At 46.7% G+C, this 21,806-nt stretch overlaps 1 protein-coding gene across 1 annotated transcript in view; it reads right to left on the bottom strand.

Annotated features, from left to right (window-relative positions):
* TERB2 (telomere repeat binding bouquet formation protein 2) overlaps nucleotides 1-20,305 on the bottom strand; it is a 94,867-nt gene extending 74,562 nt beyond the window's left edge. Inside the window, exons 1-3 of the mRNA XM_075342688.1 lie at nucleotides 20,232-20,305; nucleotides 17,142-17,226; nucleotides 14,790-14,929 (exon numbers count right to left, since the gene is read on the bottom strand). Coding sequence (XP_075198803.1) covers nucleotides 14,790-14,929; nucleotides 17,142-17,226; nucleotides 20,232-20,295 — 289 coding nt within the window. The 5' untranslated portion in view covers nucleotides 20,296-20,305. The remainder of the gene's footprint in view (nucleotides 1-14,789; nucleotides 14,930-17,141; nucleotides 17,227-20,231) is intronic.
* Between the last annotated feature and the right edge of the window lie 1,501 nt (nucleotides 20,306-21,806).

Raw genomic sequence — 21,806 nt, 5'->3', positions numbered from 1 at the left:
ATAGAGATGCCCCCCCTCCACCACAACTCCAACATCTATGTAGAAGGTCCGGGGTATGATACCATGTCATAAGAACTTTAACGTGATTCTCCTTATAGAGAGTGCTCACAGAAGACCGAAACGCTCTAAACCACACCACAGACCAGACTGATTCCGGTAAAGAAAGACCTATCAACCAACCCTCCCATCTCTTCATGTAAGAGTGTGGAAATGATCCTGGCAAGTTCCCACTATTCAATATAGTGTAAATCGCAGAGATCAAGCCCTAGCAGAGGCTCGTCTAGAGCAGAGAGTCTCAAACCCTGAGGGACAAGTTGGCATCTCCCTTCTTATAGTGTCTGAGAAATAGTGAGCTATTTGTTGATAAGAGAAATATAAGTGGAAGGGCAACCCGTGCTGAGAGCGTAGATCTGTGAATGATTTCAATTTTAGCGTGACTGGATTTACTATGTCCCGAAAGCAAAAGAGACCGGCTTTTGTACATTGGGCCGTCACCCCTGGGCTCATGCCCTCAGTGATGTGTGGGGTAAACAGGAAAGGGGTTATAAGAGAGGCATGAGTCACCAACTGGAACTTCAGTCTACACTGCCGCCAAATATACCTTGTGAGTGCCATGGGTCCCAAAAGATCTTTAGAGGGTATATTATACGGGTGACCCCATATTAGAGAGCTTGGATGAAAGGGTGCCAACCAGAGCTTCTCGTTATCCGTCCATTTGTTGTTAGCCGTCATAGTTTTCCACGAAGCCAGACTGCGTAGCTGCGAAGTGAAATAATAGAGAGCGAGGTTCGGACACGACAAGCCCCCCCTCGTCTGAGCTGCACAAAGGACCGAATCGGGAATGCGATGCCTTCCTGAATGCCAAATAAATTGCATGACGGTTGACTGTGTAGCACCCAGGGATATAGGGTACTCTGTTCCCGGGCAGTGTCTCTGTTGGGAATGTCACAATGGTGTCCATTACCCGGTTCCATGCCCTGGGCCCTTTTTGTAATGGGGATATTTACAGGGGATTTGTGAATAAGTTATTCGTGACGCCATTTGCGGTGTTGCGGCTAAGTATAGGGAGCCGCCACTGCAGTGTGTCTACTGGGGCTGGTGGTATGGCAGCTAGTATGGTAATCCCTCTGCAAGTAGGGTATTGCCTCAGCGGGTGTATGGTGCGGTGGACGTCGAAGAAGGAATCCAGACAGGTATTCAGTGCAACTGGTTTACTCACTGTTCTCAAGGTGTTAGCTTATTGCCCAAGGCCGGCTGATTTCACCTCCAGGTCCCCTTCGTCCCAGTGCCAGTCTGATTCTCTGGTACCTTATTCCCCTGCACCTGTCTCTGGTAAATGGGTCCCCATGGTATGGAACACTGGGGGTCCCTGGTTTGTGGTTTGTCCACCTCTGTCCGCCTGACGGTAGCGTGAACCCTGTGAGGATGGAGTCTCTGGTCCTGTCCCCGGCTCTCTCTTTGCTACTGAGTCTTCAGATTCTTTAGGCTCAGCAAGGTCCTTGATGGTCTCCTTTGATGTGCAGGTGTTAACAGGTCGGCTTGAAGCTCTTTCCTGTCCTAGGGTCCTGTACCCCGTTGGTGCGTAGTTCCGGGAGTACTCCATAGGCAACCACCTCTCCTGGGTACCAGGTCACCATAAACCCGCGTCAGGGAGTCACTTCACTTCCACCTTTACACCTGTGCTGTCAACTCTTGTCTCTTCACAGTCACTACTGTTCTCCTTTCTGACTTCCTGTGTTACCAACTACTCTCCACAGTCTGCACCTCCCACCTGGTCAACTAGTGGACTGGATTGGCTCCACCTTTAGGCGGCCATCCATGGTCCCACCCTAGCTAAGCACAATTATATGGGGGATTGTTGGGGAAAACTGGGATTACCTTTGTTTTTGGTGGTACATGCACTGGGATTCTGGGTCCCTAAGGGGGTAGGCCCCACATCCTGGTGGGGATGCAGAACCTTGTAGCACCCTGATAGTCTCAGGGGCGCTACAATTGAACTTTTTTTAAGACTAGTCTCTTCAGAAAGCCGTCAGCCACCAATGCTTTGTTGCATGCAACATCTTCCCATCCGAAGTTTATGATTAATGGTATTCCCACCGGACAATTTCTGCGTTTAAGACGTATTTGTTCCACTGATAGTGATTTTGAGTTACAATCTAAGGATCTGATGTTAAGGTTCAAGAAACGTGGGTATAGTGGTAGAGTCCTAAAAAAGGCTTACCACCGTGCTAAATATTCTGTAAGAGAGTCTCTGCTATACCCAAAGAACAACAGAGACACGCAAACCAAAGAAGTGATAAGATTTATCACTACCTTCAATGTCGAGTCTGAACCTGTCCGAAGGTGTCTGGAGCGAGCGTGGCCGATTCTTCAGGCCGATTCAACCTTGGCTAAAATATTACCTTCCAAACCTAAAATTACTTTTCGGCGCTCCAGGAACCTTAAGGACCTTTTAGTCCACAGCCACTATGATGCTAGTGGTCAGAAAACCCTTTGGGATTTGCCTCCCAATAACAACCAAGGTGGCTGCTCCCCATGTGGCTCCTGTATAGCTTGCCCTAATATTCTGACATGCCAAGAATTTGGTGATTCCAGTGGCAATAAGAATTTTAAGATCCGTAAACGGATTAATTGTAACACTAAGGCGGTAATATATCATGCGACATGCCCCTGCCCAAAAATTTATATTGGTCTTACAACCAGGAAATTAAAGGCTAGGGTTAGGGAGCATGTCCTTGGTATTTTGGCAGCTCCAGAAGAGATTGATGTATCAAAATTGAAATCAATCCCCCGCCATTTTCTTCAGCACCATAATTCAGATGGGACTCTGTTGAAGGTGAGGGGGATTGATGCTATTGACCCGGGGATTAGGGGAGGCAATATCAGCAAACGTCTTGCCCAACTTGAGACCAGATGGATATGGACTTTGTCCACCATGTATCCATCTGGTCTCAACGAAAATATTAGCTTCGTTCCATACCTTTAGTCTATAGTCTAATCTAGTTAATTTGGTGATCCTTTCTAATTTTAATTGTTTTTATTTTTATAGGTTGGTACAATTAATAACACCTTTATTGTGATCTGTTGATGCAGTCTTTATGGGACCATATCTAACAAATCGATATGAATGAACGGGACAAATATGACAAGGATTTCCTCGCTATGCAGTTCAGCATCTATGCGTATTATTTTTTCTTGTTCCCTTTTGTTTCTATATTTTTTTGGGACAGGATTTGTTGATCATGAGACGCTTTGTTAAAATATGGACATGTATTTCTTGTAATACTCTCATGTTTCCTTAGTATATGTTTTTGTAATTCCATATTTATGTAAATTATGGTGTATTGATTTTGTATATCTAATACACATATTATTTCCTGATTTGAGGTTCATGTCGGTGTTATATGTATGTCCATTCCTGTTATCCGCTGCATTGATCAGCTTTATGCATTATATACCCTGCTGCATTTTTACTTACGATCCCTGTTCTTACTTTCATCCATTCTTCTGCATCTACGTGTTTGTGATCTGTACGCATGCGCACCACTCTTCCCTCGTCTCCACTCGGCCTCCGTATCTTCATGGCGTGGGTGTTGGCTGATCATGTGATCAGTCCGGCCCCCCTCTTCCATGACGCGGCGGTCGATTGTTGATGCTGGTTGTTGTGGTTACGCATGCGTCACCACCTTGATCACTACACACTGATTGGCTGCATTTTTGATTAAATACCGGCTGTTACCACCTATATCCCGCCCCTGGACGAAGGCGTGTGCCGAAACACGTGTAGGGCGTCCTGTGTATCCTGGACACACTCTGAGTTTTTGTATATCTGCAAAGCCTTCAGGTAATATTGGTAATCTGCCTTTTGTATGGCGACCCACCAGGTTGTTCCATGGTTTGTGATGGGCTATATTCTCTAGCATTCATTGTCACATTTGTAATATGATTAATACACCAATTGCTGGTGATCTGGTCGATCTAATGGTAACTACCATCCTTATATAATGCATATCATTACGCTGTGTTAAATCCCATATTGTCTGGCCTTTTTTTGCCATAATTATAGTGAACCGCCTTTTTTGATTGCTTTAAAGAAAATATCATATACCGTTGTGCTATCGGCTGGCTGTTCAATCAAATGGTGACTGCATATAATAATGGTAAATAATATAATCTATTCATATATGACCCTATTGGGGTTTGCAGCCCGTTTTTTATTGATCGATTGGTTTTTCGGCGGTGATTCTATTGCCATCAACTAATACTGACAGGCTGTGACAATCATGGGTTTGGGGCCCCATCATCACCATTGATTCTTATGGTCAATTGCTTGGGTTTGTGGAGATATCGATTGTAATATATGGTATATCATCAGCTGAATTCTTGAATATCTCCATAGACCCTGCTGACTACATATATATATATTTATTAAATTTGATTGGTGATCTGGGACTCTATCCTTTATGTATTATATTACATGGCAAATATTTGATATACGTCAATATGGTCGCCGTATATGGCAGTTGTTCCTCTATTTTTATACCATATGTATGATCTATTATAGTCAGTTATGTGTTCGGATACTTATGATGTTTTATGGTGTTTTTACTTTCACTTGATCAATAAAATTTTGCACATAATTGGACTGTTTGATCGCTTCTTCTTCGTTTTTCCTCTTGAATATTGCGATTGTCCCTGATGGTCCAGATAATCCACATAACATGTTGTATGGTATTCCATGTGATATGGACTTATTATAAAATAATATATGGTTATTATTTGTGTGGTTATTCGTTATGGTCTCTATGCATGTACGCCACTGCAGTGTGTCAGGGAGTCACTTCACTTCCACCTTTACACCTGTGCTGTCAACTCTTGTCTCTTCACAGTCACTACTGTTCTCCTTTCTGACTTCCTGTGTTACCAACTACTCTCCACAGTCTGCACCTCCCACCTGGTCAACTAGTGGACTGGATTGGCTCCATCTTTAGGCGGCCATCCATGGTCCCACCCTAGCTAAGCACAATTATATGGGGGATTGTTGGGGAAAACTGGGATTACCTTTGTTTTTGGTGGTACATGCACTGGGATTCTGGGTCCCTAAGGGGGTAGGCCCCACATCCTGGTGGGGATGCAGAACCTTGTAGCACCCTGATAGTCTCAGGGGCGCTACAATTGAACTTTTTTTAAGACCCCCATAGGTACTGATAGTGTTTCAAAAAAATAGATGAATCTAGGGAGAATAGAGACATTTTGAAGTGGCAATTTTACCAAGGAAAGAAATCTGTAAAGAGGACCACTTCTTGAGTTGATTTTTTACTTCACGTATTAAGGGAGGAAAGTTTGCCTTATAACTGTCTGTCAGTTATAACCACTGTCTTATAACTACAGGTAATCTTAACTCCTAAGTATTGTAAAAAATCCGCACACCAGGTGTATTTAAAATTTTGTTTGAGCTGCTGTAATTTAGATTCTGGTATATTAATAGGCAACGCCTCAGCTTAATCAGAGTTTAATTTATACCCTGAGAATTCAGCATATTGGGCTAATACCTCATGTAAATTTGGAAGAGAAACTATAGGGTTTGTCAAAAACAGTAAAACATCATCTACAAACAGAGCCACCTTGAAGGATGTAGCCCTAAAACGCACCCCCGTAATGTCAGGGTTCAGTCGAATTTGAGCAGCCAGTGGTTCAATACTAAGTACATACAATAGCGGGGATAATGGACATCTCTGCCGTGTGCCATTTCGGATGGGCAAAGAACCTGAGTGGGCATGAGGAAGACATATTGCTGCAGAAGGGGAGGAGTACAATCCCCTCAGCGCTAAAATAAAAGGCCCCAACAGGCCGAAGTGACCCAGTACAGCAAACATAAATGACCAATCCAGCCTGTTGAACACCTTTTCTGCGTCTAATCCCAAAAGGAGGGCCTTCCGTCACTCCCTGTTCACCACTTCCACCAGATTCAGAATTCTGCGAGTGTTATCCCTGCTTGCCGATATCAGACAAACCCCACCTGATCTTTAAGCACCAAGTGGGGAAGCCAATTATTCAAGCATTCAGCTATTAATTTCGTGAATATTTTGAGATTAGAATTTAAAAGACTAATAGGGCGATAACTTGCGCAGTCCATCTGGTCCCTACCCGCTTTAGGGATAACATTTCTAAATGAGTGAAGAAATGTGTTCGGCACGTCTTCTCCCTCCATAAAGAGGTAGAAGATGCGTGTCATATGTGGAGCCAGGTCCTCCACAAATGTCTTATAATATAGGTAGTTAAACCCATCTGGGCCGGGTGATTTGTGATTCGGAAGCTCTTTAATAATCTGGTGGATCTCTTCTGGGTGGATTTTTTGGTTAAGGTCCTCCAAAGCCTCCGAGGATAATTTTGAGAGATGGCAGGTGGTCAAATACTCATTCAACACCTCAGTTCTATCTGGCTGAGACGTCAATGATTCCGGTGTTATGGAATATAGGGAAGCGTAATAGGAATGGAAAAGTTGGGCAATTTTTGCAGGGTCATAATGTGGTGTTCTCAATGAATCTCTAATGGGACACGGGGTGGAAGCCACCGTTTGGTCTCTAAGCTTTCTGGCTAGCATCGAATGCGTTTTGTTACTGTATTTGTAAAACTTCTGGCGCGAATAGCGAAGTAATTTCTCTACCTTCCCATGTAAATTCTGTTTCAACTTGCATCTGAGATCAATTACAATTAATAAATAATAATATTAATCTATATATATAATTGCCTTATTCTGTCTGTCTGTCTGTCTGTCTGTCTGTCTTGCTCCAAAATTGTGTCCTTACGGTGACACAAAGCTGATTGGCCGCTGGGCTCGCCATGGCCCCGCCCCCCGCACGGATTGGCCGCTCGCCTCGGCTCCGCCCCCCCACGGATTGGTCGCTCGCCTCGGCCTGGCCCCTCCCTCCGCATGGATTGGCCGTTCGCCCCGGCCCTCCGCACGCATCGCCAGACATAACCTTGCGCTGCTGGGATCGTGACGGAGCCGGTGAACGCTGGTAACCATTATACACATCGGGTAACTAAGGTCCCTTGGTTACCCGATGTGTATCATAGTTACCAGTGTACACCGGCTCCGTCACGATCCCAGCAGCGCCAGACATAACCTTGCCATGCTGGGATCTTGACGGAGCCGGTGAACGCTGGTAACCATTATACATATCGGGTAACTAAGGTCCCTTAGTTACCCGATGTGTATCATAGTTACCAGCATACACCGGCTCCGTCACGATCCCAGCAGCGCCAGACATAACCTTGCGATGCTGGGATCTTGACGGAGCCGGTGAACGCTGGTAACCATTATACATATCGGGTAACTAAGGTCCCTTAGTTACCCGATGTGTATCATAGTTACCAGCATACACCGGCTCCGTCACGATCCCAGTAGCGCCAGACATAACCTTGCGATGCTGGGATCTTGACGGAGCCGGTGAACGCTGGTAACCATTATACACATCGGGTAACTAAGGTCCCTTGGTTACCCGATGTGTATCATAGTTACCAGTGTACACCGGCCCCCGGTACACATGTGCAGGGAGCCGGCATTATACTCCTCTCCCCCCAGGACTACTCCTCCTATTATAGTCCTCCTATTATACTCCTCTCTGAGTATAATAGGAGAACTATTATAGCATGGGGGATGGAGCACGATGGGGTGCGCAGCATGGGGGATGTAGCAGGATGGGGGTGCGCAGCATGGGGGATGTAGCACGATGGGGAGTACGCAGCATGGGGGATGGAGCATGATGGGGAGTGTGCAGCATGGGGGATGGAGCACGATAGGGGGTGCGCAGCATGGGGGATGGAGCACGATGGGGGGTACGCAGCATGGGGGATGGAGCACGATGGGGGGTGCGCAGCATGGGGAATGGAGCACGATGGGGAGTGCGCAGCATGGAGGATGGAGCACAATGGGGAGTGCACAGCATGGGGGATGGAGCACGATGGGGAGTGCGCAGCATGGGAGATGGAGCACGATGGGGGGTGCGCAGCATGGGGGATGGAGCACGATGGGGAGTGCGCAGCATGGAGGATGGAGCACGATGGGGAGTGCGCAGCATGGGGGATGGAGCACGATGGGGAGTGCGCAGCATGGGGGATGGAGCACGATGGGGGGTGCGCAGCATCGGGGATGGAGCACGATGGGGAATGCGCAGCATAGGGGATGGAGCACGATGGGGGGTGGGCAGCATGGGGGATGGAGCAGGATGGGGGGTGCGCAGCATGGGGGATGGGGCACGATGGGGGGTGCGCAGCATGGGGGATGGAGCACGATGGGAGGTGCACACCTCCCCCCAACACACACACACAACACACCACACACACACACTGGGAACCGCAAACACCGCCCTACACAGACACCCGCACACACAGACAACGCCGCACACACACAACACCCAACACACAAACACCGCGGAATACATAAATATACGCACATACCGCACAACACACACATTGCACAAAACATACCTCCCCCCAAAACACACCACACCCACACAAACCGCGCAACACACACACACAACGCTACAGACACACAGCGCTCCACAAACAACGAAACACACGCAACACACATACAACACCGCTCTCACCCCCCGCCACACCCAGACAACACCCAGAACATGTACAGCGCCCTACACAAACACTTGGTAACTACAGACAACAACATCTATATATATAACAAAAATCATACATTAACTACACAATACGTAAATTCTAGAATACCCGATGCGTAGAATCGGGCCACCTTCTAGTAATAATAATAATTACGGTCTTCAGATGGCCCCTAGTGGGATGACTCCTAAGGCGTTCTTCTGCTATGTGGAGGGCACGTTTATATTGGTCATAACACTGTCGGTAATCCTTTTTCAGTGTAGAAGAGAGAGCAATACATTCCCCTCTGAGAACAGCCTTATGGACCTCCCATATCATCGGAAACGAGGGGATAGATTGAGCATTCTCCTCAAAGAATGTCTGGAGGGCCTTACGAAGGGATTCTCGAGAGGAGGCATTAGTCAACAGAGACTCATTTAATATCCAGTGAGTATGCTTCACGGGACTTATCTCTAGGTCTAGAGTTACTGTTAAGGGGGCGGGGTCCGTCCATGCGATACTGCCAATATGAGCATGTTGGAGCGCTCGAAGGGAGAGAACATTACCAAAAAAATAGTCAATTCGACCATGTGACCTGTGGGGGTGTGAAAAAAAGCTGTATTATCTTGCTGTCTGGTTGTCAATTCTCCAAAGATCATATAACTAGTGTTTGCGGATGAGTTTGCGAAAATTGGCGGATAAACAGAAAGGCCTGTGTTGGCCAGCAGAATGTGAAAGAGCTAACATCTTGTCCGCCTTGTCTGAAAATACCATATTAAAATCTCCCCCTATGATGTGTGCAACCCCTCGATCCAGCGGGATACGGGACAAAACAGATGAAACAAACCTGATCTGGTTAGAATTAGGGGCATATAAGTTACACATGATCACCTTTTTTCCACACAAAGTACCCCGTACAATAAGAAAACACCCCAAAGGGTCTGCCTCCCACTTAGTCACCTGAAATAGGCAGGTGCGGCAAATTAATATGGCCACTCCTGCTTTCTTATTAGTGCTTACCGCTAAGAATGATTGGGGAAACCAATGGCGGGCACAATTAAAAGAGCTTTTCTCTGTGAAGTGCGTCTCCTGCAGGAACACAATCCCAACCCTGGACCTACGCATCTCTTGAAGGGCCAGCCTCCTCTTCACGTCTGAATTCAGCCCTTTAACATTAATACTCAATAATTTACCCATATTGCAGCGTTTAAGTACGCAAAACAGAGATCATTGCCTGAAGACTCCTGCTATTATACATATTGCTTAATGTCCAAGAGCCATAAAAAAAGAAAATACATCTATAAATGAGTGAAGAGGTTGAAGAGGTGTGTCATATGTGGAGCCAGGTCCTCCACAAATGTCTTATAATATAGGTAGGTAAACCCATCTGGGCCGGGTGATCTGTGATTCGGAAGATCTTTAATAATCTGGTGGATCTCTTCTGGGTGGATTTTCTGGTTAAGGTCCTCTAAAGCCTCCGATGACAATTTCAGGAGATGGCAGGAGGCAGGTCATATCCTGCATACCTGTGAGTAGAACATGAAAACAAAAAACAAATTTAAACATATCCAACTTCAAATATGAGGTGAAGAATAAGAATATGGTACTCAATACCAAACTCCCACTGTCCTAGTACAGTCGCCTAATATTTGGTCGTAATGGAGACTACCCCCCTATACAAGATCTGCACTAAGAAAAGTTAAGTGCGAATAAGTTAGCACGACTCTACTAGTGGGAGAGCAGCAAAACTCCTACAAAGAAAAAATTATCCCACCCCCAGGAGTTTTTAACCAGGAGAAGATCTCAATAAACAGATATAAAGATCCAGATAGACCTATCAGTAGGCCAAAATAAAAAAAACAGCCATGATATCATCCAAGGTCATCCTCAGGTAGGCCCCACATCTCTCGAACTTCTGGGGCGCTGCTTACAAGAGGAGTTAGCTGGCTGCCACGTCTGTCGGAGAGGCGGTGCCAGCGGGGGATCAGACCACTATGGGAGGTCCGGAACCAGCACATCCAAGGCACAACAAAAGGATATCAAATCTGTGGGAGTTCTCAAGCTCGCTGATGTTTCTCCTCGTCTTGCAGAAAGGCTGAATGGGAACCCCCATCTGTAGGGTATGTATTATCCCTGAATATCGACAGAAGTGGGCGAAGAGCTCTTCTTTGCTGTAAGGTGATCCATGAGAGATCTTGGAATAGTTGGATTTTGGTGTCCCGAAACATCACTTGGTTTGGCGGACGAGCCTTGCTCATTATTTCCTCCTTAAGTTGAAAATCAGTAATGTGACATATAATGTCTCTCGGGTTGCCTTTCAAATTCTTGGGTCGCAGAGCCCTGTGCACTCTATCTATAGATATAGGGTGATCCAAGGGTCTCCGCAGGAGCGAGTTAAAGATGTTCTGCAGTATGGTCACTACATCTTCTTTCGCCTGGGCTTCCGGTACACCCCGGACCCTGATATTATGCCGACTCCCCCTATTGTCCAAGTCCTTGATATGATGTTGCAATTCTGTAATGACCTCCGCCTGCGAGGAGGTCTGGGATTGGAGGCGGCGGATGGCAGTCCTGTCTTCCATATGGTCATCTTCCAACTGGCTTATTCTTTTAGAGATGGAGGCGACGTCCTGTCGAACTTGTGCGATTTCAGACCTGAAGTCATCCTTAACTTCAGAGACAAGAACCTGAAAGTCCATTTTTGTAGGTAATTGGCGTACATAATCGCACCAGTCCATAGGAGGGCATGGGGGCTGCGGGCAGGTCGACCAGGTCACCGAGTCTCCAGGACCTTTACACATGTTGGCCATCTGAGCAGGGGTTTCCATATACTGATTTATTATCTCCTGCTCGTTGATTGCCAGGCACCATCTCCTGCCCTGTGTCTTCCCTAGGAGGTTTATGGGCTCTCCATGGTCTGGGGGGAGACTCCCTCCATGCTGCATCACTGGAGTCCCCAAAGGAGAGGACACACAGGTGGCCCGCTCCATATCTGTGATGTCCCTGATGGGCTAGGGGACTTTATTCTTCTGTGGGCCTGCTATGCTATCCCCTGGAGACACATATGGGGCCTCTCCAATGCCAGGCACGTCTTGCTCCTCATCCTCCTCCCAGGGCCAAGGAGTCGTTAGGTCAGAGCCAAGCGGATCCCCCGGGGAGGCAGCTGTTTGCATGGTCCCTAGATCAGCATTCTGGGTCCTGCATGTGTGCATGTTGTCCATAGGGGAGGGGGGTGCCTCATCATGCCCCGCATCGTGACCGTGGGATCCGGTGGAGTGAGATGACACCCCCCCGCTCCAGCGCCCCGCTGCTGTGATGACTCACCACCGTCCTCTGCACCAGAATCCAGTTTCATGGGAGATAGTGCGCCGTCTCCTTCCTCCAGCGCCGCCATCTTGGGCATGGGAGGATCTCGGCTCCCGCCGAGCACACCCGCTCCATGCTCACCGCCACCTCCCCCAGACGATCCACCGACCGGGCCACTGTTGTGAGGGGAGTACACCGCCACCGCCAGAGATGCCTGTCTCCCGTCTGGGAGCAAACAGCTGCCATCATGATCTCCAACCGGTAAGCCCTCTCGCAGCTCTTGCAGCTCCCAAACAAGGTAGGCATCCATGGTGAGTGGCACAGGGGTCCCTGTGTCCTTGGGGGTCTTTTCTTCCCCATGTTAGGTCTTCGCCGCTAGTTTTAAGTACTTATTATACTCCTGGGTGACGGAGCTCAGGCCCTAGACGTCCATCCTCATGGAGTTCCGGCCACGCCCCCTACCAGGTCAATTTTACCGTGCAAGGAACACTGCAAAAATAAACCGAAAAAAACCAATTCCCGAATTGCGCTTTTTTCACAGTTTTATCGCAATTGGAATTTTTATTCCATTTTCAAGTATATCGTAAAATGAATGGAGTTACTTTTTCACTGCTAGATTGGTGCTTTAATCGAAGCTCACTGCTCCCAGTGTTATACTTAACCTCAGATGTATAGAGGTCCCGCAGCGCTATCTTGTGATGTAACTTCTGACTGGCCGGAAGACAGAAGTTACATTACAAGCTCTCAATGCAAGTCTATGAGAGCCAGAAGAGAACATAGACTTGTACTGAGTTGTGACCTTTGTATCAGTTCATAAAACACTGGAGCTGCCAGCAGGTCACAAACTGCAGGAGACCGACAGGAACAGTAGCAGGTAAATATGCTGGAGGGTGAGTCCGTTTTTTTTACCTTCGCACAGATGACAAAGGCCAATACAAATTTATGGTTCAGTGAAAAACACGTGCAGCACACGGATGGGGTATGTAGAATATTGAAAAGGATAGATGAAACTTTGTAATTTCTATATACATTGATCAATCCATATATAACACCAGTGGCATAACTAGACTTTGATGGGCCCCGATGCAAAGTTCGGACCTGGGCCCCCCTCTACGTACACCGACACTTAGGGTATAGGATAATGACGCTGACACTTGGCTCTTTCCCTTAGCACCCAGCTTCCCCATGCTCTGCTATACATCTTTCCCTCAGCACCCAGATTTCCCATATCAGAGCATGGGAAAGCTGGGTGCTGAGAGATGTATAGCAGAGCATGGGAAAGCTGGGTGCTAAGGGAAAGAGCCCTTTTCCCTCAGCACAAAACGTTCCCATCCACTGCTTGTATCTTTGTCCCCCCTTGTATATAGTTTTCCCAAATACTATAATGGCCCCTGCATAGCCTTCCATATTGTATAAAGGGTCCCACATAACCCTTCATATATTAGAATGCAGCTCTATAGTCCTCCATGTATTATAATGCATTTCCCATAGTTCTCCATGTATTATAATTCACCCCAGGCCTCCATGTATGATGCAGCCCCCCCATGCTCCATGTATACTACTGGCAGCCCCCCCCATGCTTCATGTATACTGCTGGCAGCCCCCATGCTCCATGTATACTGCTGGCAGCCCCCATGCTCCATGTATACTGCTAGCAGCCCCCATGCTCCATGTATACTGCTAGCAGCCCCTATGCTCCATGTATACTGCTGGCAGCCCCCATGCTCCATGTATACTGCTAGCAGCCCACATAATCAATGTATACTGCTAGCAGCCCCCATGCTCCATGTATACTGCTAGCAGACCCCATGCTCCATGTATACTGCTGGCAGCCCCCATGCCCCATTTATACTGCTGGCAGCCCCCATGCTCCATGTATACTACTAGCAGCCCCCATGCTCCATGTATACTGCTGGCAGCCCCCATGCTCCATGTATACTGCTGGCAGCCCCCATGCTCCATGTATACTGCTGGCAGCCCCCATGCTCCATGTATACTGCTGGCAGCCTCCATGCTCCATGTATACTGCTGGCAGCCCCCCATGCTTCCCCCCCCCGGCCCCCAGGTATGCACTGATTTAAAAAAAAAAAAAAAAAAAGTTCTTACCTGTGTCCTCGTTCCCCCGCTGCTGTCCTTACGTGTCCTCGTTCCCCCGCTGCTCCGTCATCTCTCCTCTGTTCCCCTGCAGCTGCGGTTGGCGTCCTCCCGCCCTGTGCTCTGCGTCTGAGCACAGCGGGCGCACAGGAGTGACGTCACCGCGCAGGCACAGAGGGAGAATGAAGGAGCGTGGGTGGAGCTACACGGGACGCTCCACGCTTCTTCATTGTTGCTGTGCATGATGACGGGGGAGGGGGACCCGGCGTCATATAGCGGCCGCGTGGTCTGCGCCAGATCAGCGCAGCTCCTCTCACAGAAAGGAGCTGCTTGCTGATCTGCAGAGCGGGCCCCTAAGCTGCTGGGCCCGGTCGCAGTCGCGACCTCTGCGACTACAGTAGTTACGCCCCTGTATAACACTGATAACACCGATGGTTAAAAAAGGACACACTTATGACACATTGATGCAAAACACTGATGTCACCAATAGCCTTTTTTCATGTACAGACATCTGAATGAGGACTAATAGAATATACAATTTATACTGTGAAATCTGTTGAAGATTCTGCTTTTAAATTATTATTTTTTACAAAGAATGATTAATACTAGTACTTTCATCAATCTGTCTTTTGTTTTCTCTTGTGCTATTTCTTGGGACGTCAGAGCTTACAATGTGAATTTACAAAGAATTTACAAATAATAACCCACAGCATAATTAATGAGTCAGATACAATGTTACCTTGAACATGTAATGGTTACAAAGGACAGTCACCAACCTTCATGAAGAGAGGGTGGAGGGAGAATAAAATGCCCAAGCGTCATCATACCATTGCTTTCCAGTTGGGTATGTAATCTTAGGAAACTTGCATGAAAAACAGTAGCTTTGTTTTCAACGTACTCCAGACTATTATATATTCTAAGGAAAAAAAGATAAAATCAAAGAAACTGTAAACCTCACACCTTAAGGTCTCATTCAGAAGTCAGTTTATTTTACATGAGTGCTCCCTGTGTTTTTTATGGATAACACTCTTATTGATAATAGTGAATGTCCGTGATTTTTCACAGACCGAGTACAAAATTATGGGGACATGTTGTTGGAAGCCAACATGAACAGTATCTAAATTAGTGTATTATGAATGTCACAGCCGTCTCCCTGTTGGAGACTAGTAACAGCCTTTGGACTGTTGCCTCTCATCTCCACCTAGCTCTCTACATTTAAATGTGTTTCCTTTCTTTTAGCACTGAAATGGTTGATGTCAGTTTTGCTGCTGGCAGCTTTTTCAGCAGTTCCAAGCTGAGAGTGTTTCAGCTGCAATTACTTTGTAGTCATGCCCTTCAGGTTTAAATAGAGGTGTTACCCAGCAATCCATGCTGAAGATACAAATCAATTTGTATACTGGCCCCCTTGGTGGAAGGAGCTGAGTTGAAGCATTCCAGAAGCTGGACTTTATCCTTTATGATGTTTATCCCCTGTTTGTCTCCCCTACCCTCTTGTTTTATTAGTGAAGCAGTGGCTATAGTGAACCTCACCTGCCTCTCACTAGTCAGGGCATCTATAGGGTCTTCCCAGGGTCTCAGGGTGCTGCTTGGTGACAGTTGCGGAGACTGCATAGGGACTGGCTAGGAGAGTAGGGACAGCTAGAGGTGAGGATAGGTGTGCTATCACTAGCACCGGGGCCCACCGTTGTTATTGTGTCCCCAGTGTCCCTCCTTGTTTTTGGTGTTGTTTTGGTGATTCTTCATTGTGCATTAGACCCTTTTTGGTCTGAACACACTCGCCACGCTTATTGCATGACGTTGAATCACTGAACTCACAATTACATCCATGAAATCTAGATAGCACCAAGGATAATGGGAAGACCTTTATCAAATACATAGACCATGGGGGGAGGGGGTGGTCAAAAAACCTGTGAGACAGGAGGGCAATTGTGTGTCTGGTGGTGTATTGCCCATTAACCTGTTGGTAGATTAAATAGTTGTCAAGCTGCCACCAGGGGGAGCTGGAGGTCTGCAGGAAAAGACACTACACGGAGCAACAAGAACCAGGAAGTGGATACACAGTGTTTGCTAGTACACTGCCTCACAGCACAGCTGGGGAGCATAGATGCGGGACGTGCGAGGAATGGTCGGGTAGGCCGGGTCAAGCACAGTATGGGCAGAAGGAGGACCGAAGGAATGAGCAGAAGCGGGGTCGAGGTCAGGCCGAGGTTTAGTACCATATAGCTTATAGCTGGCACTGCTTCACCGGAGCTGATGGTATTTAAAGCATTAGCTCCGGAAGTGATGCCCGAGAGAAGGCGCCGCCCCCTAGCCATGTGGATGCGGAAGCGAAACCATGACAAGAGTGCAGTACAAAAAAATGGAAATTCCAGCACCACTCAGTAAAATTTAAAACATAGCTTTATTAGGAATAAAAGTGAAAAGCTATGGAAAAAGCGTCCATTTAGCTCCATAGGTAGACCTCTTAAGTGTCTGCATCTACGCATTTCATACCCTCTCCTACCACTCTTTTTACCTTCCTTGTACTCTTGTTCCTTAGTTAGGTTTCCCTTTCTTATGTCCAGTAATTGTAAATACCCTATTTGTAATAAAGATCCAGTAGCTTTTGTTAATAATTATTAACTGGCACCCCAAAACTCAGCAGATTCTACACCTGTGTGATATTGACCCGAAAGTTCAATCAAAAATCAGCAATGTACATCTTCAGGTCTGTAACAAAATTGGACAGCACTTAGATGACATCTGAGCGCGGTCCAATTTTTACAGACTGCTAGACATAAGAAAGTAAAGAAACCTATTTTTCTCACAGATAAAGTGGACCAAACAATGGTGAAACTCGGATTATACGAGACGTTTAAATGAGGCCTAACACTCACTTGTTAAATTTCAGTATTATACAACTTAATAAAACATTACAGATCTTATCAAGGCTACAAGCACACTTCAGACATATTATTAGACATATTACTCCAAAACTCAATGGATGCTTAATAAAAAAAAAATGTTAAAACCAAAATGTACAAACCATGAAGCAATTCTTGGCCCATTTCCATACAGCAATGATCCTGAACCCCTTCTGGCATCACTTTGAATGTCAGCATGTAATGATTTACTATAGTCATACATACCTCTGGGTGTCGCTATGAGATGCATCACTACTGAAGAGATAATCGGCTTGATAGCTGGTGTTTGTAATGACTCCACCTTCAGATTCTGTAAAGTAAATAGATTTATATCAATCAAATGAGTTCTCCAGCCATAAACATGTATCACATGTCTAATAGGTGATAAATGTTAGAATAGTGGGGGCTTGAGCGCCACTGCGTGTCTGTAAATACAATAAGATTTGAATGGAGCCATAGCATTAATGCTCGTATGCTGCGTCATTCAAAATCTTCTTGATTGTGAGGGTCCCAATATACCCCTAAGGATCTAACATCAGTGACTAGAAAATGTGGTGGACAATAAAATGAGTTGTCATACATAAGGGTGATTTACACGCTGCGACATCGCTAGCGATTGCTAGCGATGTCGAGCGCGATAGCACCCGCCCCCGTCATACATGCGACATTTGGTGATCGCTGCCGTAGCGAACATTATCGCTACGGCAGCATCACACGCACTTACCTGTGCAGCGACGTCGCTGTGACGGCCGAACAATCCCTCCTTCAAGGGGGAGGTGCGTTCGGCATCACAGCGACGTAACTGCGGCGTCACTAAGCGGCCGGCCAATAGAAGCGGAGGGGCAGAGATGAGCGGGACATAACATGTTCGTCGCTCCTGCGGTGTCACACATAGCGATGTGTGCTGCCGCAGGACCGACGAACAACATCGTACTGTTCCCACGAAGCTCAGAGATCAGGGGCACTAGTGCAATGAGGAGGATAGGGCTTTCCAAAACAAGTGGCCCACTGAAATCCCAAGCGTGAGCTCCTGAGAGCAGGCTCCTTCACTTAGCCATAGTGAGGAGCGGGGCCTGGAAAGCTCCAAGCTGACGGGCCACAAAGGACACTCTAAATTACTGTGCCAGGAGGCAGGCCACAGACCACCAGGCAGTGCAGCAGGGGACGGGACCCGGATGAGCTCCCCTCAGGAGACAGCGGCAGTCAGAGACTTGGTTCACCCTGTTGTCAGCGTCTGCTTTATTGCTGAGTACCTGATTAACCCCTGCAACCAGAGCCTGCGCTCACCCTGCACTGTCCCCACCATCCAGAGTCCCGTGGCCTTCCCCTACCCGTGGAGGGTGACGACATCTAGCTGCCGCACTCCATCACCCCGGGTACTCCCAACGGCAGCGGCGGTACTCCCAATTACCGTACACCACGGGTGGCGTCACGAACTATATATATATCTCCCCTGTAAATACCTCCTTCTTCGTTTGAGTGTGGCCCCTAGCCTCCGGGTCCAGAGACCCTCGAGCCACGAGAAATCACCACCCCCGGATCTGAGCGGTTCGACCGCTGCAGGGGCGGCACACATCCCCATCGTGTGGTCTCCCTTCTTTCTGCAACTGACCCCTCCATTCACTCCCTGGGGCCCAGCCCTACTTGCGGAAGGCCTACCATCCAGGCTGCTACCACCATCAGCCCCAGAGGTAATAGACTGTGCAGCGGCAGTTCCATCACCATAACCGCAACCCGCAAGTGGCATCACAATACAAACTCTTTCATTCCCCTGTATATAACCCCTTTTAAAACATGTGGCCAGGGTCACGGAACCGGGCAATGGTCATTACACAACCGTGACACAGCATCCCCGTACATATATGGCCTGGGACCGAGTACCCCATAGCCCTGGGTGACACACAGGCACCCCAGTTAGAACCATTTGCAGTCTCTGAATGGCTCTCACTGGGGGGGTTAAAACAACATTTTGGCTGTACTGTGTCCAACAAAATAAAAAATCACACTCTCTCCTCGGAAATGCTCTGTATATGGCTGGCTGTATGTGGGTGTAGAGCCAAATTGCCCAATCATTGACTTGCATTATACTCGTTACTTGAGTTGAGCCTTTTCAGAGCATCTGACCAGCTCGACTCAAATAACGAGAATTTTAGTGCTTGCTCATCTCAAGACATGACATCAGTGCTTTAGGCAATAACAGACACCAGGAGCAAAGATGAAGATTCAGTGCTGGACCTTTAGTGGGTGAGTAAAGAACAGTTTATTGTTTTAAAACAAACTGCAGATTTTTTTAAACTGAAAAACCCCATTAAAGGTATGGATATGATGTAAAAGCAAGAAGTCAATGATGTCTATGCAGCAAGTGAGGCAAATCATGACTGAAGAAGTCTTAAAGGGGTTGTCTGGTCTTGGGGTACAAATCTGCAGTCACTCTGTGTCACTCTATGTGGCTCCAGACTTGTGAATCTTCATATTGCTGCGCTGTGAGGATTCTCCGATGAAATTTGCATACATGCGGTCACCAGCCCACTAGATGAGCGCGGCCTCAATGCAAGTATAGTGAGCAAGACCTAGTCAGAATGTGGCTGAAAGTATGTAAATCGAATACTTGCGGTCACATGACCGCCATCTCCCGGCGCTGGCACTGCATTGCTCACAATGTGAGGATTCCCAAGGCTGCAGTCACATAGCGTGACACAGAGTGACTGCAGATTTGTACCCCAGGGCTGGACAACCCCTTTAATTAAAAGTCTATATCAAATTAAGAATACAGTGAAAGTGGATGACTACAATCAATCTGTGACTACATGGAGGAATTACTGTGCCACTGAATGGTGGTATTATTCAGCCTCCATAGTGGCATCATTCAGTCACGCTGTACAGATAATATTTTGGATGGAATTGTGAAAACATTCACTATTTGGCGGTATTATTAGGTCACTGTGGTAACGTTTGATCCCTAGTAATATCCCTGTATTTGTTACTGCTATTATTATTATATATATATATATATATATATATATATATATATATATATATATTTCACTGTTGTTGAGGGATAATTGTAATGTAATAAATAATAATAATAATGATAATAATAATAAAATAAATCCTATTCCCAGATGGCGCCTTTCAGTCCAAACCTTCCCCAACCCTGAAGCAGTTATAGTCAGGCTAGGGTCTCCACTTTCATCCCCTCTCCACCTCTTTACTGCTATGTGAGGATTTCTTCATGTCTGCCGTCAGTTTGTCAGACACGTTATCATGGCCGCCTCACTACAGCAGACACATTATACAAATAATGTTTATCCGAACCCCAGATGTGGACGAGGCCGCTGTCAACACTCTGGGAAAACCAGCCTCTCCGGCCTGTGTACATCTCCACAAGCCTTGTAGGGTACAGCAACAATAACTTTATTGAGGGAAACACAACATATCAGAATTGAACTGCTATATCAAAAAGGGCCAGCAGATGGCAGCAAACGTCGCCATTTGTGTGACTGAATATCCCTATATTCATGGGAAATTAATAACAGTAACATCATTTTTATTAGGCATGGATTCATTAAAAATAAACGATACCTGTCACGTCACCGCTCCACTGCGGCTGGTAATTGGTGAGAGCGCTGCAGATGAGGAGGCTCCATTCATTATTTTTAATCGATCTATACATAAAATATTTTACTGTTGGATGACTCCTTCACTGCCCAGATTTTTTAGGCTTTAAATAACGCTATATGGACAAAATTATTGGGACCCAGACACATTACATATATTTAGTAGCATGCAAAAAATTACAAACCTTACTTTCTAATTCTAATCCTCATTCTATTGAAATACTATGTCCCAAGAATGGCAAATGTATATTAGAAGTGGTACCTTTATTGGCTAACCAGAAAAATTATATTAGCAAGCTTTCAGAGCAACATCCTCATTCTAAAATCCATAGGCAGTAACTGCTGGTGCCCTGTTTGCAGCTTTACCAGCTTCCTCTCTTCTCAGAGGCTAAAAGAAGGTGTAAAACACTGACCTCCAGCAATCAGTTGTACTCGCATCTTTTAGGCATGAGTACAATTGAAGCCCTGACCACTGGGTCAGGGCAACGTCAGCAGCGTGATCAATGGAGTTAAATACACTGAAAATTTATTGTAATGGGGGATGGTGATTTGAGGAAACAGTATGGGGAGCAGGGATGGTAGGGAATGGCTGAAGACATAGTATGGGGATCGAGGAGGGGTAATAGGTGCATTAGCAGCAAGGGGAGCATAGCTATGAGAGAAACAGTATGGTGACCAAGAGTGGGGGTTGAATGAGTGCAGACACAATATGGGGAGCGAGGGAGGATGTATGAGGAGACAGTATGATAAGCAAGGGGGTAACGGTTGCAGACAGAGTGGGGAGCAAGGGGGGGAAATATGTTAGGAAAGAGTATACTGAGCTGTGGGGGAGGGGCAATGTGTGAGGAAACAGCATGCGCAGCGAGGGATGAGGGCTGTATGAGGAAACTGTATGATAAGTGAGGGATGAACAATGGGTATGGACACAGTATGGGGAGTAAGGGGATGGGAATGTGTGAGGAAACAGAATGAATAGTGGGGGTGTTGTCTAAGGAGACGTTATGCTGAGCGAATTGGTAAATATGTTAGCAGAAAGTATGGTGAGCTGGGAGAATGTGTTAGGAGGCAGTATGAAGGAGAAAGAAATGTATTATTGACTATTGTGACTATTGAGGGGAATAGTATAAGGAGGCAGTATGGGGGAGAAAAGTGTGAGGGGGAACAAAATAGAGACTGGGTACTGTGTGTGTGTGTGGGAGGGGGTGGTATAAATCGGGGGCAGCAATAGGGGCACAGTAAAAGGGCACAGCAAGGATGGGATAGTATGACAAGG

Source organism: Anomaloglossus baeobatrachus, chromosome 4, assembly GCF_048569485.1.
Source record: "Anomaloglossus baeobatrachus isolate aAnoBae1 chromosome 4, aAnoBae1.hap1, whole genome shotgun sequence".
NCBI lineage: Eukaryota > Metazoa > Chordata > Amphibia > Anura > Aromobatidae > Anomaloglossus > Anomaloglossus baeobatrachus.
The sequence above is the reverse complement of the archived record's forward strand: the minus strand, read 5'-3'. Positions and strand labels throughout refer to the sequence as shown.